The sequence below is a fragment of the Myotis yumanensis genome, unplaced genomic scaffold, assembly GCF_028538775.1.
Source record: "Myotis yumanensis isolate MYYU_CA2020_CCGP unplaced genomic scaffold, mMyoYum1.0.hap1 SCAF_2, whole genome shotgun sequence".
Taxonomy (NCBI): Eukaryota; Metazoa; Chordata; class Mammalia; order Chiroptera; family Vespertilionidae; genus Myotis; species Myotis yumanensis.
The window spans coordinates 157,265,134-157,290,445 of NW_027223753.1; the positions used below are offsets into that span (position 1 = coordinate 157,265,134).

A 25,312-nucleotide genomic window follows, 5' to 3' on the forward strand; every position below is an offset into this window, starting at 1 on the left:
TCGGAATGCTGTTGTTTTTGCTTCTAGTTGAAGAGACTCTCCTCAGCCAGCCTTCCCGTGGTTCTGATTGATGTCCGCTCCGACTTTTAGTTGTATTTTTGAAGTGGTTGTCCACGGCGGCAGTCTCCGGTGTTTACCTATGCCACCATCTTCGATTCTCCACTTTAAAATGTTTAAGGAAACAACTGAATTTGTAAAAATCCCTCTTAAAAACTATTGTTTAATACTAGGGTCAGAAATAGAACAATAGATTTGTAAATTGAACTTAAAATCTTAAGGGAAAACTAAGTTTTAAAATTTCTACTTCTGCACATTGAATTTTAATTAAAAAACAAACAAACATCACAGTGAGCTTTTCAGAAAATTAAAAGAAACAACACAGGGAAAGGAGCTGAGTGATTTATTGAGTGCTTCCTAGGTGCCATGCCATGTCCTGGGTGCTTTGTCTAAGTCAACTCGGGATCCTCACAACAACCCTGTGAGCTGGGTTTATAGTCCCCACTTTGCAGATGAGCCCCCGAGAGGCCAAGGTTCTGCCGTTTAGTAAAGGATGGACCCTGTGCCTTTTGCCCTCAAAGATGCCTTCTGCTGGCAGGAGAGCTGGTGGAGGTGAAATGGACACCCAGGGCCCTGGTGTAGCTGTTGTGCTGGCATCTTGCCTGTGAGCCTTCCAGGGACGAGGAAAAGGTGTGCACGCAGCCCTGTGAAGACGAACATGGCCAGAGAAAAGCATGGTCCAGGGACCCTTAAAGTTCAGGAGTGTGGATCGGAGCCAAGGGGGCCTGTCCCGTGGATATAACTTGAGAGTAGCTCTGGAGTGGAATTCTAGAAGCTGTGGAAAGAAAAAGAGGAAGGATTTCAGCACTATGGCTCCCGATAGCTTGCCTAACTTCACAGGGTTCTTTTACCTTTTTTTTTTTTTACCTCTAAAAATTCCCAATGTTTTAACTGTACCCTGTTGGGGAGCACATGAGACTTGGTTGGAAAGTTGTGAGGAGGACATTCTGAGAAAAGGGAAGTGTGTGGAAGGCCGCCTGCCCTGTTTATCGGAATTCCGACTTAGGGGAGACTTAGGGGAGTGTCGAAGGCGGCGCCCCTGATTATTCCTTGACCTTTCCAAACAAGTCTGTGCATATGAGACCCCCGGGTGTTTACTGGAATCCTGTGCTTAAGCCCTGGATGCCCTTGCCTAGAGGATAATGCAAACACGTGTGTCCTCCCAAGATTACTCACCCTGCTGATTGTATATAAAGATAAAAATACCAACAAAAGCCTAAGGAGGCAGGCGATTGAGGCTGCCTGGCTGCTATCAGCCGGGCCATCTCTTAACCCTCTCTTTCACACGAAACTGTGGCGGAGTAATCTGTTCATCCGTCATTCAGATAGTCATTCAGATAATGCAAACACGTGTGTCCTCTCCCAAGATTACTCAGCCTGCTGATTGTATATAAAGATAAAAATACCAATAAAAGCCTAAGGAGGCAGGCAATTAAGGCTGCCTGGCTGCTATCAGCTGGGCCATCTTTCACAGGAAACTATGGCGGAGTAATCTGTTCATCCGTGGGTCAGACCCGGCAAGGTGGTGCCCGTGTGGAGCCCCGGCAGCAGCCAATGCCTACCATATAAGGGCAGTTGTATCTTTGAATAATTTCATTCTAGAAAGAATATTAGGGTGAGTCAGGTTTGAAGTTATATAGTTTGATCCTCTCAATTTATAAGCGAAGAGACCAAGAGATCAACTTCTGTTGCCTCCTATGAAGAAGTTCTAGAACTCTACTTCCTAACACTAGCGAATGAGCTTTTAAAAATGCTGTCGAGAAAAATGGGGAGTTTTGTAAGACCTCTGTCTTATTTTCACTGAGAGAGGGGTAGGCGGAAGGCCTGTAAGACATAAGTGGAAGAAGAACCTGGGAATGAGCACCGGCTGCAGGCTGCTGGGACCCAGAGGACAGGGAGGGAACTGCTGCTCTGACTGGACACAGAGCTTCGGCAGGTAGAGTGACCCTACCTCCTACAGACCCAGAACCTGAGATCCCGGGCCATCACCTGTCATGTCACCTTCAAAGGCAAGTTTTCTGCCCAGGAGTCTTTACAGGTTCTGGGAGAAAAGTGCTGTTTAACAACACTGACAGCTACCAAAACACCTTGCAGCCACTGCAGTGTGGTGGTGGTCTGCCTCCTCCCGAGCAAATAAGGAAAACAGATGATGTCTGGCCATCACTTAGTTATTCAGGGGCTGAGAGCTAGTGTGTGTTTTCTTTGGGCTTCCATGTTTTTGCTGCACCTTTTGTTGTCAGGGGATTCTGCTAATTGCCACCTTCCCTGAAAAGCCAGACTGTAGGAAATAAAAGGGGAAAGTCATGTAAGTCTGACAGAGAGCAAGAGAGAGAGACAGAAAGAAAGCTTGCCAGATAATTCTACACACATAAAAATACCTTATACATTAAACTAGTGCTTTCCAACTTACAAACTGCCTTTATATATTTTACCTCAATTACTCCTCGCACACAGCAACCTGGTAAGGTAGACAGAGGCTACCTGTCTACCTATTAGTAAGTGTTAGTTATCTCTTAGATTACTAGTTACCCCTGCATACTAGATCCTCAGTAAACGTTTGTTGAATTGGTTCTTTGGCCCTTGCTATGCTGTCTTGGGCTCTTTCCCTGACCACTCTTTCCCAATATACAATCTCCATATTGTAATCTCTTTCTCGTTTGTTTATTTATTTAAATAAGATAGAGAAAGGAGACAATATATAGTTTTTACTTTCTAACCACAAAGTTTTGAGAACAACTTAAACACAAAATCAGCCAAAGTTCAGAGAGATTTAATGAATTAATGATAACAGACTCATTATTTGACTTAACTGACCACTTCATGGATGTATTCATTGAGTATCTCCTATAGTCAAGACACCAAACGGAACACTGTGAGAGTGTCCGTGGAATTAGATGGGAAAGTTCTAGTGATGGCAGGGAATAACAAGGGGCCTGCTGTAAGACCCTTCGTAGATACACTACCCAGCAGCACTGTTTTGCCTGTTAAAAGAAGTAGCACCCGTTTGTGTTCAATTCTGGGCACCTCAAGCCTAAAAAATGTACTCCCTTCAAAAAGAGCTGCAGTGGAAGCTCTGTATTCAGCTGTAAACACTTGGACAGGTGTGGGGGACCAGCACGGTGTCAGTGCGGCGAAGCTGTGTCCCTCTCAACCATGCAGAATGCAACCAGCCTCCTGCCTCTTACGGAAGGGCTGTGCCGGGGTGAATAGCAACGAGCTTACAGTTTTGGTAACCGAAGAGCCAGGGAAGAGCTGGTGCATCGTGTCCTGCTTTAAAAGGAAACAGCCAACGGCTACCAGTCACAGAGACTGTGCTTATTCACTACAGCAGTCACTCTTGAAGGAGTTTAATGGCAAATAAATGAAACCAAACATCCAAAACACAATTCCAAAAGGGGGTCTCCAGTTTAAACTATCCCATTATCACGGGCTACACTGAAAGGGGTCTGAGATTTGGCCAATTCGATCATGTTTTCAAGTTGTTCTGAAGACGCTGTGGTTTGGAAGGAAACAGTATGACTTTTCCTTTCTCTCTATTGCTTAAACAACATTGAAAAACCTACTCTCTTTATACTGCAAATACCAGTACTTTAGAGAGTGGGTTATAGTGGCAATTTTCTCATCTTGAGCTTCAGAAATGGCTGCATTAGGAAGGAGGCATTTCACAGCAGAGTATTAGGGGGGGAGGACCTAGGAGATGGAGCTGTGACCTTTCACGTGGAACATCTGCACCGTCACACAGGGTAGGTGACAGGCTCCTCACAGCTCCAGAATGGAGGGAACTCTGAATCAAGCAGGACCCACCACCCAGCAGGGATGAAGACCGTCTTAAGACATAAGAGAAATTATAGCGAAAGATAGCAGAGTTCTTGCTAAAAGACACTCCTGTGTCTCAGGCTTGTGTCTATTATCCTGCTGACTGGCTTCCCCTCTCCTCTTCTGAGCAACTCACTCTTTGCCTTCTCTCATAAAAAAAAGTAGTTAGGTGTTTTCACACCTTCCCTTAAGGGTCTCTCTCTCTCTCTATTTCCCTCTCTCTTTCTTCCTTTATTTCTTCCTTGCTTTCTTTTTTCAGAGGGAGAGAGACATTGATGTAAGAACAAACATCTGTTGGTTGCTCCGGCATTCCCCCTACCTGGGATCCCAGGCTTATGACCTGACTGGGAATTGAGCTGGCAGCCTTTCGGTGCACGGGATGATGCCCAACCATTACACCACACCGGCCAGTGCTTAAGTGGTTTTCTTTACAGGCAGAGGGAGAAGTGCTGATCTTGAAAGAGTCAGGATAAAAAACGACAGTGGGCCTTGGCCGGGTTGGCTCAGTGGATAGAGCATCAGTCCTCAAACTGAAGAGTCCCGGGTTCGATTCCGGTTAAGGGCATGTATCTGAGTTGTAGGCTTGCTCCCTACCTCCTCAAAATCCTCCAGCACCAGGCTGGTGGAGTCCTCACCCAGGCTGTCCCTGTCCGGCCGGGACATCCTGGCCTGGGAAGGCTGTGCTGGAGGGTGGGTGGCAGCTGGAGAGGGAGAGCAAGGGGGCACGTGTGAGAGGCAACCAATCGATGTGTCTCTCTCACATTGATGTTTCTCTCGCTCTGTTTCTCCCCCACTCTTCCATCCTCTCTAAAAATCAATGGAAAAATATCCTCAGGTGAGGATTAACAACAACAACACTGAAGTTGGGGTTACAGGGTGGTTTAGGAGGAAGGATGGATAGAGCAAGGCAGGAACATGGAGGAAAAGAAGGTCATAGAAAGATAAATACATGAACAATAAAATGGAGAAGATGTAAAGGACAAATATGAAGAGGGAAAACTGAGAAGAAGAAGGAAAGGAAGTTTCTCTTAGTAAGAGCAGCAAACTGAGACAACCAGGACTGAGCAGAATTCAGAAGGAGGGAAGACATCAGAGAACAGACAGAGCCAGGAAAAGAGAAGGAAACCTGGAAGAGCATGAGAACAGAGAGCTGCTGGGAGTTCAGAGCGTGTTTCAGGGGGCAGGTGAGTTGGAGAAAGAGGGGGATCCACAGGACATAATCCTTATGCCTGGAGAGGGGCGTGGATGAGCAGGGAGGTGACTGTCAGCACAATGGGAAGAGGGCAATGAGAGTGGACAAGGCCAATGGTGTGGTCGACAAGTGACCTTGGGTGCTAGATAGATCCTTGGGATTACCCCAGAGTTAGCTCCACGGGGCTCTGGGGACAGGGCACCACAGGAGATGATACATTCCAAACCTATACAACCAAACATTTAACCTCTAAACACACCTCTCTCGCCTCCTTCATCAGTTATGTATATATAACTTGTTTTTCAAAATATACAAACATTTACTCACCCACCTCGCGTACCTGGAAACCTTCCTCCCTGGGCTGGTTCCTCGGGAATTTTGTCAGTGTTTCCCAAAGAACCAGGGGTCTCTTGGGGCTGCCCTCCTTACTTGGAAATACCTTCCAAGTAGAAAGCTGTGGTATTTTCCTCAGGAAAAGCCAGCTCTCCACTGCGGTTGTGTGGAGTCCCAGAGGAAAATGTCACGGCACTGTGAGAGCAGCAAAGGGAACATGAAAGCAGTTTCCCAGAACTGCTCAGCACAGCCTTTCTTGTAGGCCTCTCTGCTCTATGAAGGAAATCCTGCATGTACCATCCGCGCTCCCAGACCCGTGCCCACTCCACCCCACACTGGTGTGGTTTGCGGGGGGGCGGGGGGGGGGGGGACCAGGCTTCCTATATACATCCGATGGCAGCCACGCTCAGTCAGAGCGGCACCCAGTGCCCAGTCTCAGCAGCCGGTGCACTTTCCCCCGGGGGAGAGGAGAGCGAGGCAGGTACGTTTTCCTCCCGGGGTTATTAGCCTGGATCCCAAGCCTCTTCGAAATAGATGATTTGAACAGAAAATGCACAATCCAGGCTAAACAATGACTGTTTTCCAGAGCAGACTCTATGCCAGGAAGAACCAACGGGAATTAGAACCATGCCAGTTTTTTCTCCCCTCTAAAGTGCATGACACACACACACACACACACACACACACACACACACACACAATACATGCCCCAAATAAAATCCCCATTATTGATTAGCACAGTCTTGCAAAAAATTTAGCAACCTGTCTGCTTGCTCAAAATGCCAACCAGCCAGCCCACTTTCCAAAATGCAATCACATTGAATAAAGAACGAGTTAGAAATTCCCCTCATGCCTTGCATGCGCCCGCAATGAGTTGCTGTCTGCAAGGCTGGGTTAACACCCCTTCCTGGGAGTCCTCTGAGAGGACAGGCTTGAGGAAAAGCCAGGCCTCCACAAGCTGGGTTAAGGCCACCTGTTGGCAGGGAGGTGTGGCAGCTGCCATCTGAGTACTTACATAGGATCCTGGGCCGGTGGCTGTGCCCAAGTTAGCTCTCCCCTCACCTCATGTACTCCCCATCACTCCTATAATCCATGAACGACTCTGATCCTGACACCTCCTCAAAATCCTCCAGCACCAGACTGGTGGAGTCCTCACCCAGGCCGTCGCTGTCGGGCCGGGACATCCTAGCCCGGGAAGGCTGTGCTGGAGGGTGGGTGGCAGTGGGAGGGGGAGAGCAAGGGGGCATGTGCTGGACAGGTGTGGGCATGGCCTGAGGAGGGGCTGGGGCTGGCTCGTGAACTTCCTCATCCTCCTTCTCGGACTCTGGCCCCGCATCTGAAGCAGCAGAGCCCAGGACGTGGTAGAGGCTGGGGAGACGGATGTCGAAGCACAGCCCAAACTTAGCAAAGAGCTTCTCATTGAGAGCGTAGAGCTTTTCTGAGATGTCATAGCCCAGCAGGACTGAGAAGAGGCGGGAGATGTATCGCTCTTTGGCCAGAAGAAGGTGAAGACTTTTCCGGGGCCAGGAAATGTAGCTACATGGGGTCTCAGCGGTCAGCGTGACCTGAGATGGATAAGGAGCACAGAGTGGAGGTTTAAACTAGAAAATGTGTCCATGTTTAGCAGAGAGAAACATACAGTTACTGGGCAAACGATTGCACTTTTATTGAGGAACCTGTGGGAGCACCTCTCCCCACCATGGCCTTGCCTGGAGGAGGCTCAGCAAATGTCTTTTAATTGTGTGCACTGGTATGTGGAGGGGAGGGCGGGTGAGGAGGAGGGGGCGGGTGGCGTATCCTTTTCAGGAACCCTGGGATCAGCCATTCATTTACTGGGCCCTCACCTCGGGGAGCCTCAGTGGTCATATCTCATAGTCTATGGCCCCATGGCTGATACCCCTAATGGCTACAGAAGGGTCCGGGTCTGTTGTGACTTCAAGATAGAGAAGAGGCCTCCTAGTGCTCTGAAGAGAGGTCAGCATGGTGATGATAGCTTGGTTTAAGAATAAAGAAGGGTACTATATTGGAATAGGGAAGCAAGAGGAGTTGGAAAGCATTTTAGAGATGAGCTTCCCTGGGTATTAGGAATGCCAATCTGCAGCAAGTGGACAGAACATTAGCCTGGGATTCAGGTCCAGGAAATTGCTCTGGACTTGGCCACTACATGTAACCAGACAGATCTGATGACTAAAGTCAGAAAAAGGGCACACAGATGAGGAAATCTTCAGAGCACAGTGGAAGAGCACCCTACTCTCCATTGATTTAGTTGTCTAGGAATTTCTGAGTATTCATTATGTGTCCATGGTGCAAAGCTAAATCACACTTTCAGGGTAAATCTTGTGTGCCCAACATGCAGTAGGTGCGTGACAAGTTCTTGTTGAAATAATGATGAGTGGTAAAACTAGGGTTAAAATGGAAACATGCTTAGGATAGTGAAGGATAAGAGTATAGAATCACACAATTTTTAACAGTCCTAAATGGCCAAAATACTTGAACAGTGAGAAGGCTGGCAGAGTTCATGATGAAAATTTGTGAATGGAGACAGTGGAAATAATTATGATGATAGCAGCTAAAATCAATTGCCAGGCATTGAGTTAAGTTCTGAATGTGGATTATCTAATTAAAGGTAGGGTTGACTCTACATTCTTTCTTAGAGATTTTATACAATCCTCATAGTTCCTGCCTTGCCTACCAGAGCTCCCATTATCCCAGTCTCCTCCCCCTTCCTCCATGCAGTACCCTCTTCCATTTTCTCTACTCATTCCCTCCGAATCATCAGCACTGAAGATAGGGCCTTAAATCACCTCACCGTGGCCAGAAGCTGGCTTAAAGTTTCAGCCTTACCCCTTTTCTAGCTCTGTGACATCAGACAAATTACTTAATCTCGCTGAGCATGCTGCTTCATGAGAAAGAATTTGGAAAGTAGTAGGTACTCACAATCCATTCAGCAAGTAGCGGTCCCTCTCTGCCATGGTCTGTACCTTAGATGTGCTTACTAACAATTCCCAAACAAGAAATCAGAGCGCTGATAATGAAGTGGGCGTTAGTAGGAGCTAATCCGTATGCAAACAAGGTGCTTAGAGCCTAACACAAGGACTGTAGGCATTCTTCGAACATGCTGTTACTTCCTCCATCTTAACATAAATCAAAATTTTAAAAATGAAAATTCTTTTTCCTCACCTCACTTCTTTGGTGAGCTATCACTCCACTAATTTGTTTTCCTTTTCAGCAAAACTTCATAAAAAAAAATTGTCTATATTTGCTGACTCCAACTCTTCTCTTACTCTCTGTTAAACCAGTAAGGGGTTGCTCCTCGCAGTCTACAAACACTGTTCCCAGTAAGGTCACCAATGAACTCTAAGTAGCAGTGGTCAGTTTTCATGGTGTTCAGCCCTGTTGACTGCTCCCCGCTCTCTGATACACGTTCTTCACTTGGTTCCCAGGATGCCATACTCACCTGGTACAATCTCCTGATTGCTCCTTTCAGCTTCTTTTGCTGCGTCCTCTATTTCTATCCAACGTCTAAACACTAGACTGTCCCAGGTCTTGGTTCTTGAACCCCTTCTCTGTCTAAACTCACTCACTTGGTGATCTCATCCAACCCAACAGTTTTAAATATCATGTGTATGCCAACAACTTCCAAATTTATGTCTCACCTCAGGCCTCATTCCTTAATTCTAGACTCAAATAAATATACAACTGCCTGTGCAGCATCTCTATTTAAATGTGCACAGGTGATGCAAATCTAATATATCCCAAATTGAACTTCCTCTCTTCCCCCTGAACCAACTCTAACTACAGCTTCCCTTAGCTCAGGTGATTGCAGCTTCCTCCTTCCAGCTGCTCAGGCCAAAAGCCTTGGAGTTTTCCTTAATCCTCTTTCTCTCACACACTGCTTCCAATGGTAGGAAATCCGTTTGGCTCTATCTAGGAAATATACGCTCTGGATCTACATGATGTGGCTCCTCATCACCTCTCTGACTTCCTCTCCTGCTATCTTCTCCCCTCCCTCTCTCTGTCCCAGCAGCACTGGCCTCCTTTCTGTAACTCCGACATGCCAGCCCCTCCCACCACTGGCCTCGGCTCTGGCTCTTCCCTCTCGCTGATACGCTCTCCTCCCAGATATAAACAGAGCTCACACTTCTTCAGGTCGTTGCTTAGATATCACCTGCTCAACAAAGATTTCCATGACCTTACTTAAAATTGCAACTATGTCTTCCTTACACTATATTTTTTAACACAGCAGTTATGAGTTTTTAACATATTACATAATTTACTTATTCATTATGTCTATGGCTTATTCTTTTCTCCCCTACTAAAATATAAATTGCATGAAGGCAGGGACCTTCATCTGTTGTGTTCACTGATATATTCTAAGCACCTTTCGCACTGCCTGGTATATGATGAGGATACATATCACTGAAGTGAGTGAATGCAGCAGGTGAAGACTACCCATCTTATATACCACTTTCTCATGTCCTGTGTAGAATCCTTCCCCAAACGTCTTCAGGAAACCTGCTTATTAACTATGTCTGTAAGTTGGACAGACCGTTTATTTAATTCTCACCTCAGAGTTTGGTTAAATGAATTAAATGAGATAACATATTCAAAGAGGCCCTGGGCCCAGTAAAACTGACAGGTGTGATGAAATGTTGATTCACTTGTGGCAAGCACGATAAGAATTATGATTCATCCAGTCACTGTGGATTGCCTTACTCAATAAAGCCTATGTAATAGCAAAAGGACAAAATAAACTGTAATTCGGGACAACACTTGACATTTGCAAAGAGGAAGTGGGACTTCACACAGCAAATGTGTGCATCTCATTTCTCCCCAATGAGGTGCACGCTTAAAATATAAATGGGGAGAATATGATGGTACCTACATTCCAGACTGCAAGGTCATCTGGGGCTATAGCCCTTCTTTTCAAGCATAACTTAGGGGAGGACACTCAGCTTATCCACCACCTGTTCCTCAGTGTCACTGTCAGAGACAGAGCCTAGTTCTGCTGGCTCAGGACCTCACTCAGCCCTCCTAGAGGTGCTATGACCCTGGGGGAGTTCTCAAGGGAGAATGCTCGGCTGGTTGGAGTGTGTGTGTGTGTGTGTGTGGTGGGGAAGGAAGTGACCAGAGGGGATCTAAGGCTGGTGGTCCTGGCAGTGGTATCAGGTTTGCTTCTCAGGCTCTGTCCTCAGGGTGGGACGGAAGCAGGCCCAGCCAGGTGGCACTGACTGGCATGTGTTTATTATGGGGTTGGCTCAGATGCCAGCCTAAGAGACTCCCTGATAGAAGTGGTAGGAGACACATGGAAACTAGTCCTGGCAAACTGTCTGGTCAGAGGAGTCCCTGTAACAGGAGAGAGAGAGAGAGAGAGAGAGAGAGAGAGAGAGAGAGAGAGAAACTTGACTCTCCTGGTGACCGTCCCATTTAAAAAAGAGAGAGAGAGAAATAGTAGAGCCAGGCAGCTTGGCTTTGCTACTTTCTAGATTACCTTTGTCAAATTACTTGATGTTTTGAGCCTTAGTTTCCTCTTCTGTAAAACAGGGGTAATAATAACATCCAGCCCAGAGGGTTGTTGTGAGAATCAATAAAGCAATATAATATGTAGTGCCTGCCACACATTAGCCATTCAGTAACGAGAACTCAAATAAGGTAACTGAAGTCTGAGGATTGGCAGGGAAGAGAGGAGAGGGCAAGTGGCCAGGTCCCCACCTTGGAGTGTGTATGTGAATGCCCCGGGCAGTCCTCGGAGACACCAACTGCCCACTGCCAAGCCAGTTCAGCCAACGTTTATTAAACACCTACTGTCCTTTAGAGCCTGGAGATAGAGAGAGGAGAAGCCCAGATTTCTACCTCAAAGAGTTCACTGTGCAGAAGACAGAAGGGAAAGCAGACCCTTAGGACAGAGAATGCTATGTGCACCAGGCAGCCTCAAGAGAAGGAACAGAAGGCACACGGACAGGAACAGCAGGCTGTGGGGATGGAAGCTGGTGAGGTCAAGCTGGATGGCTTCACAGGAAGTGAGATGCCACAGCCTCATCTGCGTGGGGACATGCATTTCAGGGAGAAGGGACAGTAGGGGCCAAGGCATGTCCATGGCTAAATAGTGGCTGTGGTTAGTTCAGTATGGCTGGGTGAGGGGGAGGGGCTGATACCTCTAAAGGTCTTAAGTTACTCTCTAAGAAGTGTGGGTTCTGATATTGTGGCCACTGGAGCCTTCTGGAAGGATTTAGGCACAAGAGTGACATGGCCCACCTATCGGGGGTCAGTATCTCCCTATCCCGCCCCTCTCCCCCGACCTCTTCCAGGAGCCCGGGTACTCTTCCCACAAGAGGAGAGTGCTCCACCCCTCACATCACATTGGCGGTGCTTCCAAGGACAGATGTCAGAGGGGAGAGATGGGGTGGTGGTGGTGGTGGTGGTAATTGCTGGGTTACAGTGGGATGAGCGGGGCGGTACTGCCCTGGGGCTCCCTATTACCTGGAACACCCCCTCCTCGGAGGGCGGCAGTGATTCCCACTCAGGAGAGTCCATGAACTGGTAAGGAAAGATGTAGTGCAGAAACTGCCCGTCCTGGCTCACACGAACCCTGGCAAAGGGAGAGAAGACACTGTGTGGGAAAACGGGAATGGCTCCCAAAACAAACCCTCTTCAAAGTCTAGATGACACATTAAAAACTGGAAAATGATTAGAATCTAGTATGAGTTTTTCCTCTTCCCCCCAGAAAACACACAGTTTTAGCTTCAACCTTTCTTCTAAAGTGAGTTATACCAAGAAAGGAGGTGTCTCTATCAGGCAAAGGGAGCAATAAGAAGATCTCTAGGGAGAAGCTGAGGTAGGTCATCATTGGGTCTTTTTATTTAAAGTGGATGGAAAACTGTTCAGCAATGCAGACGATTAAGTGCACTATTGTGGGCGATGGTGCCATTGGTAAAACACATCTCCTGGTTACCTACACAACAAATTTCCATTTGAGTGTCTACTGACTGTTTCTGACACCTGTGCAATCATAGTTAAGATCGATGGAGAGTCATCTTGGACTTTTTGATACCGCAGGGCAAGAGGATTGTGACAGATTACATGCCAGAAGCCAGTCCACCCTTACTGCTTGACACAGTCGCTGCAGGGAAGAAACATCTGCACAGCTTATGTTTCAAGGGACCTGGTGTATATGGCATACTGTTCTTAACATGTTTGCTCCCCTTCTTAGCGCTATGTGTTTTAACCAAGGTCACCTCTCCGAGAAAGGTTGTTTAGGACTAAGGAAGGGAATCAGTAAAACCCCTTAACTAAGTGCCAGGTTGGTAGTTAATCACTTTAACTACGAACAACCACGATTAAGCTACCTAATCTTTACTTAGGATAATCTCCTTCAGTTACTTCCTTGTAGCTTCATAGAACAATAGAGTAATCTTGGAATGGAGATAAGAAACGCCCTAACCTTTGGAATAGAATGGATAAGATTAAAATCAACTGGTATAAATACAGATGTAACAGGACAATACAGAGAGAACCTGGCTATGATGATCGACTGAACGCTGCCCCGGTGTCATTCCTTCTTTGCCAAATCCATCCACACATTTGGGAACCCCTGGACCTGCTGGGGATGGACCCCAACAGATGGCGCCCAAACAAGGACCCTTAGGTAAGCCCCCCACACCCCTATGTAAGTCCCACTCTCAGGACAGATAGGACTCCACCGTAGCAAGAGGGTAGATAGTCTTCACCAACTCCGTCCACACCTTTGGGAACCCCTGGACCTGCTGGGGTTGGACCCCAACAATTACAAACGCAGAGTTATCCACAAACAGATGTGTTTCAGATTAGAAACAGATTAGTTTTTCAGTGGTCTCTCCATCCTCATTTGAAAATGGAAAGGACAGTGGGTGCCTGAGATGACTCACCACTGTCCAAAGACTCCTTTCTTGCTGCTGAGAGCCAAACTGATCTCAGAAATGACTCCTCTACTATTTTCTTTGTTCTGATGTGTTTTTATGAGAATTGTGTACAGTTGTAATCATTCCTTCCATCATACATATTATATACAGTAACATTCAGGTGTCTGAAACTAAAATAACTCACTGACAAATTCTAATATTACTCAGAATAATTCTATCTCTATTAACAAGAAAAGCAAAACCTCTGAGTTTCTCTTGGAAAATTTGAATTCAGGGCATTATTTTACAATTTTGAAATCTGAGTAATCCAACTTTAAGCTGACTTTCTCATTGTTGAAGTTTGCTCCGTTGATGTGCGATTTGGGACTTCCTTTTGTCTCAAGCCATTCCTGCATATGACGCACTTTGGAGATGGGACCTTGCAATTGTCCTTGCACTGTATTCTGGACCCAGCCTACCAATCCCAGCCTTTTACTCTCAGCCTGAGTGTACTTGCGGAAAAACACCCCTTGCACCTTTCCCAAAACCTCATAATCCACCGATATCAGGGTGTCCCCTTCTGCCATGTTCATGCTCAAACACTCCTGGCCTTCCTGGCTGGAGGCCGGGCCAGCACCGGCGACCACCAACCACCACGCCAACGGCTCCCCCAATCGCGGATCCCTCTACTATTGAGAAACTTGCCATTTCCCAAGGACAAACAGACACCTGCCAGGCTGGCTGCCATCAATAAATCAACAAACAAATGTTGGAGAGGATGTGGAGAAAAGGGAACCCCAGTACATCACTGGTGGGAATGCAGACTGGTGCAGCCACTGTAGAAAATAGTATGGCGGTTCCTCAAAAAATTAAAAGTGGAATTGCTGTTTGACCCAGCAATCCCACTTCCAGGAATCTATCCTAAGAATCCTGAAACACCAATCAGAAAGAATATATACACCTTATGCTCATAGCAGCACAATTTACAATAGCTAGGATCTGGAAACTGCCCAAATGCCCATCAGTAGACAAGTGGACAAAAAAGCTGCGGTACATTTCTACCATGGAATACTATGAGGCTGTAAAAAAGGAGCTCTTACCCTTTGAGACCGCATGGATGGATCTGGAGACTATTATGCTAAGTGAAATAAGCCAGTTAGAGAAAGACAAGTATCACATGATCTCACTTACATGTGGAATCTCATGAACAAAATAAACTGACAAACAAAATATGTCCAGAGGTATGTGTGCACAGGACAGAATAACAGATCTCAGTGGGGGTGAGGTGGGAGGACAGAAAGAGATTAACCAAAGAACATATATATGCATATATGCATAACCCATGGACACAGACAACAAACAGTATGGGAAGTTCTGGGGTGGGGCAAGGGTTGAGTGGAGGCGGGGGGGGGGGGGGGCAAAAGGGGAGAAAATGGGAGACATCTGTAATACTGTCAACAATTTTTTTTTAAAAGCCTATCACCCCAGAGACTGCCCAAAAGCTGGCTGGTGACAGTATTATGAGTGCCCTAGAGCCTCTAGAACTGAAGTGTGTGCTACTATGAATAGCTCTCCAGCACCCTTTCTGCACAGCTGCTGTTAGCATCATACTAAAAGCAAATGTTTAAATCAAACCAAGAATTACAAATGAAAAGTTCATTTCTGCGATAAGGACGAATGCCCTGCACCCGCCCACATGCCCTCGCATGAGACAAGGCCCATAGGCGGGGCCCTTCCCCACCCTCAGTACCAGTTAGTTTTGAGTACTTGTGCATTGTCAGAAAAGTGGTCAGTGCTAGTTTTTGTTTTGTTTCAAAACAATGTTGTTGTTTAAAAGCAAGGCATGCCTGTGACGAAGTGGAACAGACCACTTCGGGTTGTTGAAGCTGCTCCCTGGTTCCACTCTGGAGAGTAATCTGGGAGTTTTGTTTTGTTTTTCTTTTTGGGGGACGGAGTTGTTTTATTTAGTCATTTTTAAAACTTCATTATCCTTTGGACAGTCCTTAAGCAGGGGGAGCATGGAGTGATTCCATATTCCACTTCTTACATCTAGTTTAGAAAACATGTTCCCCACCTGGTGCTCTGAGGAAGGAGTACAGTAAATGCCTCACTGAATAACATGCTCCTTGAAAGTCACCTCTTCTCTCCACCCTTGAGTAGGTCCAGTATTTGAGGAAACTCAGGAGTGGGCGGAGCCTGTCTTGCCCCTTCTCTTTCCCAGAATGCACTATATATGTGACTGTGACTTTCAAGGAAATTTGTTAGCCATTTGATGATTTTTGAAAGTTAATTTCTAACTTCTTTTGCTGATAAATGAAAAGTATTGTACCTTTTGAAATATACCAAATAGATTGAGTACATAAAAACCATTTCCCCCCGTCAGTCATTGTCTTATTAGGTTGCCTAGCATAGATGTGCAGCTTAATAGTGTATGATATAATGATCCTAAACACAGCTGAAGATCTGGTATGTATGAGGGGTGGTGCTAGGAGAGAGATGTCTGTGGAATGATTCACATCCTCTCTCTTTCTTTTTAAAAATGTTTTATCCTTACCTGAGGATATGTTTATTAATTTGAGAGAGAGAGAGAGGAAGGGAGGGAGAGAAAGAGAAAGATCGATGTGAAAGAGAAACATTAATCAGTTGCCTCCAGTACACGCCCCAACCAAGGATTGTACCCACAACCTTTTGGTGTGTGGGACGATGCTTCAACTAATTGAGTCACCTGGCCAGGGTAATTCACATCCTCTTTCAAGTTATGAGGATGGAGACCTGCTTTGTTAAGAAGCGAGGGTGGAGTGGGGAAGGAGAGAATATTTAAGAACATGGGGACCAACTAGGGGAATCCCTTATTTCTGTTTTGCATGAGGAACCCAAGAGCAGTCAATCAAAGCTCTCTAGTTAATAAAAACCACTAGAGCGCCTTCTGAAGACACTGCGTAAGTGTTAACAGGGATTTTATCAATTTCTTTTGGTTTCAGTTTTCAATATTTAAAAATGTTTAGGTAATCTTCTCCACTGTCCCCGAGTCCTCATTCTTGTAGATTCATGAGTGTTGAACCAATGCTTCTCATATCTTAGTTCTTTGTATATGCATTCTTTTCAGATGTGTTAAACAAAACAAAAACCCTTACCAAAAGAACAAAACAAAACAAACAAACAAAAAAGATCTCTAAGGTACACCCTGTCAATTTGGAAGAAGCTACTGTTCCATCATTTCTGGAGCTTTAGTGACGAAACACACTTCTGGAAATGAGAGGTGGGTACGATCTGCTCCTTGCCTCTAAGGATTTCATGATTTAGTGAAAATCACAGGCATATAAATAACTGGCTGCACGTCAGTGTTGTGCTATTGGAATAGAATATGTCTTCACGTATTCGGTTCCCTCTAGAGATGGACTTCTTCCTAATCCCCACCTTCTTCTCAGGTCTCAGCTTAAACACACCTTCTCCCAGGAAGTCTTGCTGGACTTCCCCAGAAAAGTTAGATCTGCCAGTTACACACTCTGATTGCATTTTGCATTTCTCCTTGGACATTTTATGTATACAATTCACCATTATGCTGAGTATTAATTATTGACTTTCTTGATAGACTGTAAGCTCCATGAGCACAAGGACAACATTTTTCATATTTTAACACTGGATCCCTAGGTCCTAGCACTCTTAAATCGTTTTTTGGGCGGGGGAGGGGTAGGGGAGGGAGAGGATTGTGGAAGGATGGAATAGAGCAGTGGTTCTCAACCTGTGGGTCTCGACCCCTTTGGGGGTCGAATGACCCTTTCACCGGGGTCGCCTAAGACCATCGAAAAACACATATATAATTACATATTGTTTTTGTGATTAATCACTATGCTTTAATTATGTTCAATTTGTAACAATGAAATTGGGGGTCACCACAACATGAGGAACTGCATTAGGAAGGTTGAGAACCACTGGAATAGAGGGAGGGAAGAAGGAATGATGGAACAAATGAACTCACTTGTGTCACCATAAAAGGGGACCAAAATCTCAAGGAAAAGCTTCTCAAATAAAGGAAGAAAGACAACAGGAGAGAACGAGGCTCCTGAAGCCTACATCAGATCCTTCCCCCGTCTCCTGAAGCAAGGAGCCTCGCCACACATGCAAGCCACCAGGGAGCACCACTTCAGACTGTGAGCAACATCTCATGAATCTGCGTGACTCCCTGAAGCCATTGAAATGGGTATACTGTCTCCTCTTTTATTTTGTTAATCCTCACCCAAGGATACTTTTTACTCCCCATTGATTTTTAGAGAGAGTGGAAGGGAGGGGGAGAGACACACAGAGAGAAACATCTATGTGAGAGAGACACATTGATTGGTTGCCTTCTAAAGTGCCCCTATTGAGGCCAGGGATGGAGCCTGCAACTGAAGTATGTGCCCTTGACTGGAATCAAACCTGTGACCCTCCAGTCCATGGGCCGACACTCTAACCACTAAGCAAAGCCGGCATGGGCTACTGTATCCTCTATCATTTGATCTCCTGGACAGACAGGTAATGTCCTCCTATGTGAATAGCTCAGACCAGTGGTTGGCAAACTGTGGCTCGCGAGCCACTTGCGGCTCTTTGGCCCCTTGAATGTGGCTCTTCCACAAAATACCGACTTCTGCGCATGAGCCACGAAGTTTCAATCGCACTGTACGTGCGCGCCCACATGTAGTATTTTGTAGAAGAGCCACACTCAAGGGGCCAAAGAGCCACATGTGGCTCCCGAGCCGCAGTTTGCCGACCACTGGCTTAGACAGTTAGTTGCCTGCTCAGAAGGCTGTGCATGTTGGGACTTGTGCTTTGACTACTACATGAGAGAGACTCTCCCATGGCTCTACAGGGTGATGCACTTTGAGGAATTCACTTGCTGAGTCTTGAAAGGAACTCCTTGCCTTTATTAAAATAAAACAAAAAGGATATCTGAGGTTTCAGTAATGGTTTCCAGATGAGGTTCAGCCTGCTACTTGGAGGTGTTGGTCCTCACCATGACCAGAAAAAGGTGTGGAATTTTCTCTGGAAACCTGAGCCTGCTCATAGACTAGAAGCCTCCTCCCCCAGCTCCAACTGAGCGAAACTGAGATGGGGTGACATTGAAAGATAACAATACAAAACTCTAACTCCAAACCTTGAAAAGCAAGAAATAAAAATCAAAATATTCTCATTTCTGACGTGGGTTTTTGATGCTAAGTAAACTAGGAAAAGCCATGCTGAGGGAGCAAGCCCTTATCACCCCTTCACAGGGAAGTGGTCTCATACAAGTTCATGGTCCATCCATCATAGTAAAGATCCTTGAACCATACAACAATCATAATATGTTTCCATAAGTGAGCACCATACATGGGGAGTGGGCATTTCTCCCCCAATCTCAACTCCCTCCTTTGAACAGAGAGGAGCCACGAGGAGCAGGCAAAAAACATGGATCTCATGAATGAGCACATTTCCTAAAAAACTGTCTTTATTTTAAGCATGGGACAGTAGGTGGCAAACATTTTGGCAACAGTCATAATGTATTCATATTTAAGCAGGTATTTGTTTACAAATAATTGCCTTTGTTTATACTTTAGTTCACTCATAAAATTTCTCCCCACAGAGCTCTTTCAACCCAGGACCTCTGAGTCCAAACACATTTATATATATCACTGCCAATTCTAAACATTAATAGATATTATTGTTACTAGTAGTTGTAGTACCATTATCATCAAACTCTATTTTTCCACTGTGTGATTGGCAGTCTTATCTGGTTTCATTCCCCCTCTTCCCTTGGGATAGAGCCTTCTGATTATTATCTTATTTTTCTACCACATTCTCTTGGTCTCAAGGAAGCTAGGGAGGAAATTGAAGACAAAGCCTTTTGAAATACTTTAGTGGCTTTCCACAGAGCCAGCCCCAGAGCACCAGGTTTGCTGCTCAGCCCCACATCAAGTCCCACGAAGGCAATATTTCAAAGACTCCACAGTTGCCTATCAAAAGTGCAGCACAGACCCCCGTGTATTTGTTCAGAAGCCACCGGCCAATGGCCAGTACCCCATGCAGCTGAATGGGCATACACTGACACTAACTAAAACCATTTCTGCTCATGTCTGATTGTTAGCCTTCTTAAATGGAGTCAGCCACGTGTCTCCACCAAATCCTCAATGAAACCTGTGTGGGCATCCGACTCTCTCCTCACTGTCTGGTCTTCAGTTTACAAGTCAGCTTCCTGGCCTGTAAGAAACTCACTAGAACTACTGGGAATGGATAAGTGGGCAAGGGGTACCCCCTCTCTGTACCTGGGTGTGTATGGACTGGCTTTTCCAGAGTCTATTCAGGGTATCCCCAATATCCTTGATGCCCTGGCAGGGAACAGGGTCTATAGGAAAACCCTCTGTTTGGGGACTGGTCCCTGCACATAGTTGGCACTTGGCAAATGTTGAATGGACATGGGAAGAACAAATTAATCTTATTGAAATATTCAGTTTTCCAAAACTTACAGAGATATTGCTGCAGCTTAGGCATAACACACCTGTGTGCGTGTGTGTGTGTGTGTGTGTGTGTGTGGTCATTTCAGACCCAGGCTCAAGAAGCACTCACCCGACACCTCCCAGCAGCAAGTGCGCACACAATCTTTCCTGCCAACCAAGAAGATACCTCATGATCTAGTTTTCTCTGGGAAAATGTTAAGAAAGAGGAAGCAAACCCATGCTTAGAAAAATCTATTTTGGTTTGTTTGACGTGTCACATCCTTCCCTTAATGGAAGGGGACACGAAGTGGAAAAAGATTTACTGGGAAACAAGAAGTGTGGGCAGTGACAGGGTAGCTTACCGGCCAGAGAGCAGCAGGGACAGGCGGTTGATGGGCGTCTCGCCCTCCACAGCATACGTCTGCTCAGTGGCCAGAGTCAAGACCTGCTCCTCACAGCAGCGAACAATCTCCTTGTACGCCTGCATGGGCACCTGCAGGGGCACACACAGCGTCTTGTAGAGGAGATCGAACTCCTCAGGGAGGGTGTCCTTGCGCAGGCGGTAGACCAGGTGTGCCAGCTGGAGCAGGCAGGCCATTGCCAGCAGGAAGTTCCAGATGACAATGTCCAGGCCGCAGGCATTGAACCAGCCCCACAGCACGTAGCACCCGTAGCCGGTGCCCAGGAAGCCAAAGAGATAGAAGCATCCGTATACCCCACTGCCCCCCATGAAGCCCAGGAGCAAGACGCAGTTAGCCAGGTGGTAGAGAGCCCCTTCCATATCCTGCTTCCAGCCAGCGCACACCGGCCCCTGCCAGAGACGCTGGCCCAGCGTGCTGCTGTTGGCGCTCATCTTCAGGGCGTCTCAAAGTCTCGTCGGGCTCTAGGATTCTCCCACATAGGAAATTCTGAAAATGGAGTAGTCTGTCCTCCTATGTGTCTTCTCACCTCTGGCTTCTCACCACCAACTCCACTTGTCCTAGGAGCAAAGCTTCTGGTAGCTTTGGGAATGACTGGCAGGACATAGCACACTTTATGGAGAAGTTTGAACCTCTTTATCCTCTCCCTCAGCCAGGCGCTGGCCCTAGGGCAGAGGTCTGGCCAGCTTCTTTGGCTCCAGATTCCTTAGGCCGGTCTTCACATTTGGCTCTGAGCAGAAAACCTAAATTGTCCTGAGCAAAGGACAGGACTGTTGGCCTGAACACTTCCGCAGTGAGCGATGATAAAGGGACCACAGCCGGCTCTCTGTTTTCCCCAAACAGAGTGAGCAGCGGCCAGCACAGGAGGCGCACTTGTGTTCCATTTGGAATGTGTCTCTCTTGGCACCGGAAGAAAGGGTGACCCCAGATGGATACCATGTTTGGAATTGGAATACAAGAGGTACTGCCAGTGAGAAAAGACAGGCCAGGCACACAGGCAGGCTGGCAGAGCACTTAACATAACTCCCCAGAGGACAAGATAAGATCTCAGGGCAAGAGGCAGGCAGGGGAACACAGGAAAAGTGAGCACAGAATTCACCACAACAACTCAGGCAGGACACTGTCCAGGGCTCCCTGTGCTGAGGGCCAGGGGCTCTCCTGAGGTAGGAGGACACATGAAAGAAGGAAAGTATGGGACTATTACCAGAAAAAAAATCCTAACCGTGAGAACTGGAAAACCCCTCGAAGGCCTTTATTAAGTCACATTGTAAATATCTCTAGGCATTTATTTGACAGGTTGAGTTCTACACTGACTTTGCCCTGTGTTATAGGGGAATCAGTTATAGGTAATGCAATAGTAGTACCCTGTTCACACCCTCACCCTACCCACCCCGGCATTTGCAAAGATAATAACTATCACCTGTTAAATACCTGCGGCGTGCCAGACCTAGATTATGTACTTTACACAAATGTTATTTCGTCATTACAACAACCCAAAAAATATTATGCTCCTCCTAGCTCTGAGAGAAACTGAGGCTCAGAGAGGTAACAAGTTCCCACAAGTAGAATGTAAGTGGCAGAACCAGGATTTGAACCTAAGTCTATCACACTGCTGTGTCTCATAGTTTGTACAGTAAGTGAAAATGCAGGACTAGATCCATGACTCCCAACTCCACACTCACCCCAAGAAGTCTGATAATGCCCAAGGAACTTCTGGATGAACCTGGGGTCTACTTTGAGTCAGCAAGAAATAAATCTGGAGTATTTAAACATTATACTAAGAAATATTCCTCTGGCTTCCAAATGACTCCTTGATTTTCTTCCCCCCTTGCTTCTGGTTAACCTTTACCTCCATTAATCCTATTGCCCCTGAGGTATGGGCTGGGGACCGGAGGACCCAGTATCTTCCAGAACTATTCAAGTGCTCAATCCACATGGATTTTTATTATACTGCTAATAACATAGCCATAATTAGTGAGGAATTAGAAATTGGCAAATATGCTGAGGAGTAGAGGTTTTCAACTCAACATCAGTACTTACTATGAGCCAAGCACTTAGAGCACCAAAGATTCTCAAGAGCTGTCACTCTATCAAGGGAAAGATACCTCAAAAGCAAGGGTGATTCATCAATAGACAAGTGAATAAAAAAACTATGGTACATATATATAATGGAATGTTTCTTGGCCATAAGAAAGAACGAAATCTTAACCATTTGCAACAGCATGGGTGGACCTAGAGAGTATTATGCTAAGTTAAATATGGCAGATAGGGAAAAACAAATACCATATGATTTCACTTATATGTGGAATCTAAGAACAATCTAAACAAATAAACAAAATAGAAACAGATTCATTGATACAGAGAACAGACTGATGGTTGCCAGAGGGAAAGGGGATGGGGAGTGGATGAAAAAGGAGAAGGGATTGAGAAGTACAAATTGGTAGTTACAAAATAGTCATGGGGGAGAAACCAAGATGGCGGCATAGGTAAACACCGGAAATTGCTGCCTCACACAACCACTTCAAAAATACAACTAAAAGACAAAAAGGACATCATCCAGAACCACAGGAAGGCTGGCTGAGTGGAAATTCTACAACTAGAAAGAAAGAGAAAAGCACACTGAGACTCAGAGGAGGTGCAGTGTGGAAGTAAAGAGCAGAGGTACAGAGGCGCACGCCGAAAGGGCTGGCAGCTGAGGACGTGGTGCATGTGGAGAGGGCTGGAAACTGAGGACATGGTTGACTTTTTCAATTAGGGGGGAGTCTCAAGCTCCTGACTGCTCTGAACTCCAGTTCCCGGTGAGTCTCTGGGGACCCAGACTCATATGGGAAGAAACTGGACTGTCTGGCATCGGGCAGAACTCAAGGGCGGCTTTCTCTCAGAGACACTTGCAGCGATTACTGGGACACTGAGACGAGGGGCCTCTTAGGGTAGGACTGGGAAGCAGCCATAGTTGCTTGCTCCGCCCTGTTTTTTTTTTTTTTTTAAATATATTTTATTGATTTTTTTACAGAGAGGAAGGAAGAGAGATAGAAAGCCAGAAACATCGATGAGAGAGAAACATCGATCAGCCGCCTCCTGCACATCTCTCACTGGGGATGTGCCTGCAACCCAGGTACATGCCCTTGACCGGAATCGAACCTGGGACCTTTCAGTCCACAGGCCGACGCTCTATCCACTGAGCCAAACTGGTTTTGGCTGCTCCGCCCTGTTGATTCCCTGAGACTCCGCCCCACCCAAGCTTTGTGCAGAGGCATTTGCATATGAAAGGCCTGGCCCTTTGCAAGCTGAAAATTACCTAACAAATTGCAGCTGGATTAGAGAGACCCAGAACTTCCAAAAGAAGGTCCAAGGCCCCACAGCAGCTTGCATTGCTTCACAGCTGGGCCTCATCTGGACACCTCCAAACCCCAAACAAAGAAGAGGAACTCTCCATAGCTCCTACTGGGTAGCCTCAGGCAGAGGCTGAATTAGCACCTCCTTAGAGATCCAAGAGCCAGTGTACCCAGTGGTCAGAGTGGGACCATCCAGTTACAACTCCTCAGATCCATAAGGGACACACTCAGGGGGCAGACTCAGTGAGCACCAAAGCCCCACTGAAGCAAGTCTTGCCCCAGAAGGGTGTCTTCAACACAGTTCTCCCACCGTAGACACAGCTGATTCTCACAACCAATTGGCCTGGAGGTCGATTCCTCCCAGTGATACCTACAACAATCGAGGCTTAACTACAATAGCCCTGACTGGTTTGGCTCAGTGGATAGAGCGTCGGTCTGCGGACAGAAGGCTTAACTACAACAAGACTGAGCACAATGCCCACAAAGGGGTGCACCAAGAGTGTCCACCTCAAGTAATTGGGGAGACTGAGCCACTGGGCCCTATAAGACACCTAACACAGAAAGCCACTCTATCAACACAGGGAAGCATAAAAAATGTGGAGACAAAAAAACAGGTCACAAATGACAGAAATGGAGGAAAGCAAACTACAGGATATAGAGTTCAAAACCACACTTATAAGGTTTTTCAACAATTTTCTAGAAACGGCCGATAAATTTAGTGAGACCCTCAAGAAATCTAGTGAGACCCTTGAGGTGATGATAAAGGACCAACTAGAAATTAAGCATACACTGACTGAAATAAAGGATATTATGCAGAGTTCCAACAGCAGACTAGAGGATCACAGGAATCAAGTCAAAGATTTGAAATACGAAGAAGCAAAAATCACCCAACTGGAAAAACAAAAAGAAAAAAGAATAAAAGATATGAAGATAGTGTAAGGAGCCTCTGGGACAACTTCAAGCGTACCAACATCCAAATTATGGGGGTGCCAGAAGAAGAGAGAGAGCAAGATATTGAAAACCTATTTGAAGAAATAATGACAGAAAACTTCCCCTACCTGGTGAAAGAAATAGACTTACAAGTCCAGGAAGCGCAGAGAACCCCAAACAAAAGGAATCCAAAGAGGACCACACCAAGACACATCATAATTAAAATGCCAAGAGCAAAAGACAAAGAAAGAATCTTAAAAGCAGCAAGAGAAAGACAGTCAGTTACCTACAAGGGAGTACCCATACAACTGTCAGCTGATTTCTCAATAGAAACTATGCAGGCCAGAAGGGAGTGGCAAGAAATATTCAAAGTGATGGATAGCAAGAACCTACAACCAAGATTACTTTATCCAGCAAAGCTATCATTCAGAATTGAAGGTCAGATAAAGAGCTTCACTGATAAGAAAAAGCTATAGGAGTTCATCACCACCAAACCAGTATTATATGAAATGCTGAAAGGTATCCTTTAAGAAGAGGAAAAAGAAGAAAAAGGTAAAGATAAAAATTATGAACAACAAATACACATCTATCAACAAGTGAATCTAAAAATCAAGTGAATAAAAAATCTGATGAACTGAATAAACTAGTGAATATAATAGAACCAGGGGCATAGAAAGGGAGTGAACTTACAATTCTCAGGGGGGAAAGGGGTGTGGGGGGTGTGGGAAGAGACTGGACAAAAATCATACACATATGGATGAGGACAGTGGGGGGGGGTAAGGGCAGAGGGTGGGGTGGGAACTAGGTGGAGGAAAGCTATGGGGGGAAAAGAGGAACAACTGTAATAATCTGAACAATAAAGATTTATTTAAAAAAATAGTCATGGGGAGGAGAAAATGGCGGAGGC

The 25,312-nt window shown here is 46.0% G+C and overlaps 1 protein-coding gene and 1 pseudogene across 3 annotated transcripts; both read right to left on the reverse strand.

Annotated features, from left to right (window-relative positions):
• Nucleotides 1-383: 383 nt before the first annotated feature.
• On the reverse strand, nt 384-21,002 carry POPDC2 (popeye domain cAMP effector 2). 3 transcript variants are annotated; one of them, XM_070406259.1, is made up of 4 exons: nt 20,084-21,002; nt 11,879-11,987; nt 6,555-6,963; nt 656-832 (listed from the first exon to the last, which is right to left on the reverse strand). In XM_070406259.1, the coding sequence occupies exons 1-4, from the start codon at nt 20,572-20,574 to the stop codon at nt 747-749; spliced, it is 1,095 nt and encodes a 364-aa protein (XP_070262360.1). In that variant the 5' UTR covers nt 20,575-21,002; the 3' UTR covers nt 656-746. The 3 variants fall into 3 exon arrangements, with proteins under 3 accessions (XP_070262361.1, XP_070262360.1, XP_070262359.1); XM_070406260.1 differs by lacking the exon at nt 6,555-6,963 and having other exon boundaries at nt 384-832; nt 20,084-21,000; XM_070406258.1 differs by lacking the exon at nt 656-832 and having other exon boundaries at nt 6,417-6,963.
• Nucleotides 13,575-13,897, reverse strand: LOC139002169 (acylphosphatase-1 pseudogene; annotated as a pseudogene).
• Nucleotides 21,003-25,312: the final 4,310 nt, after the last annotated feature.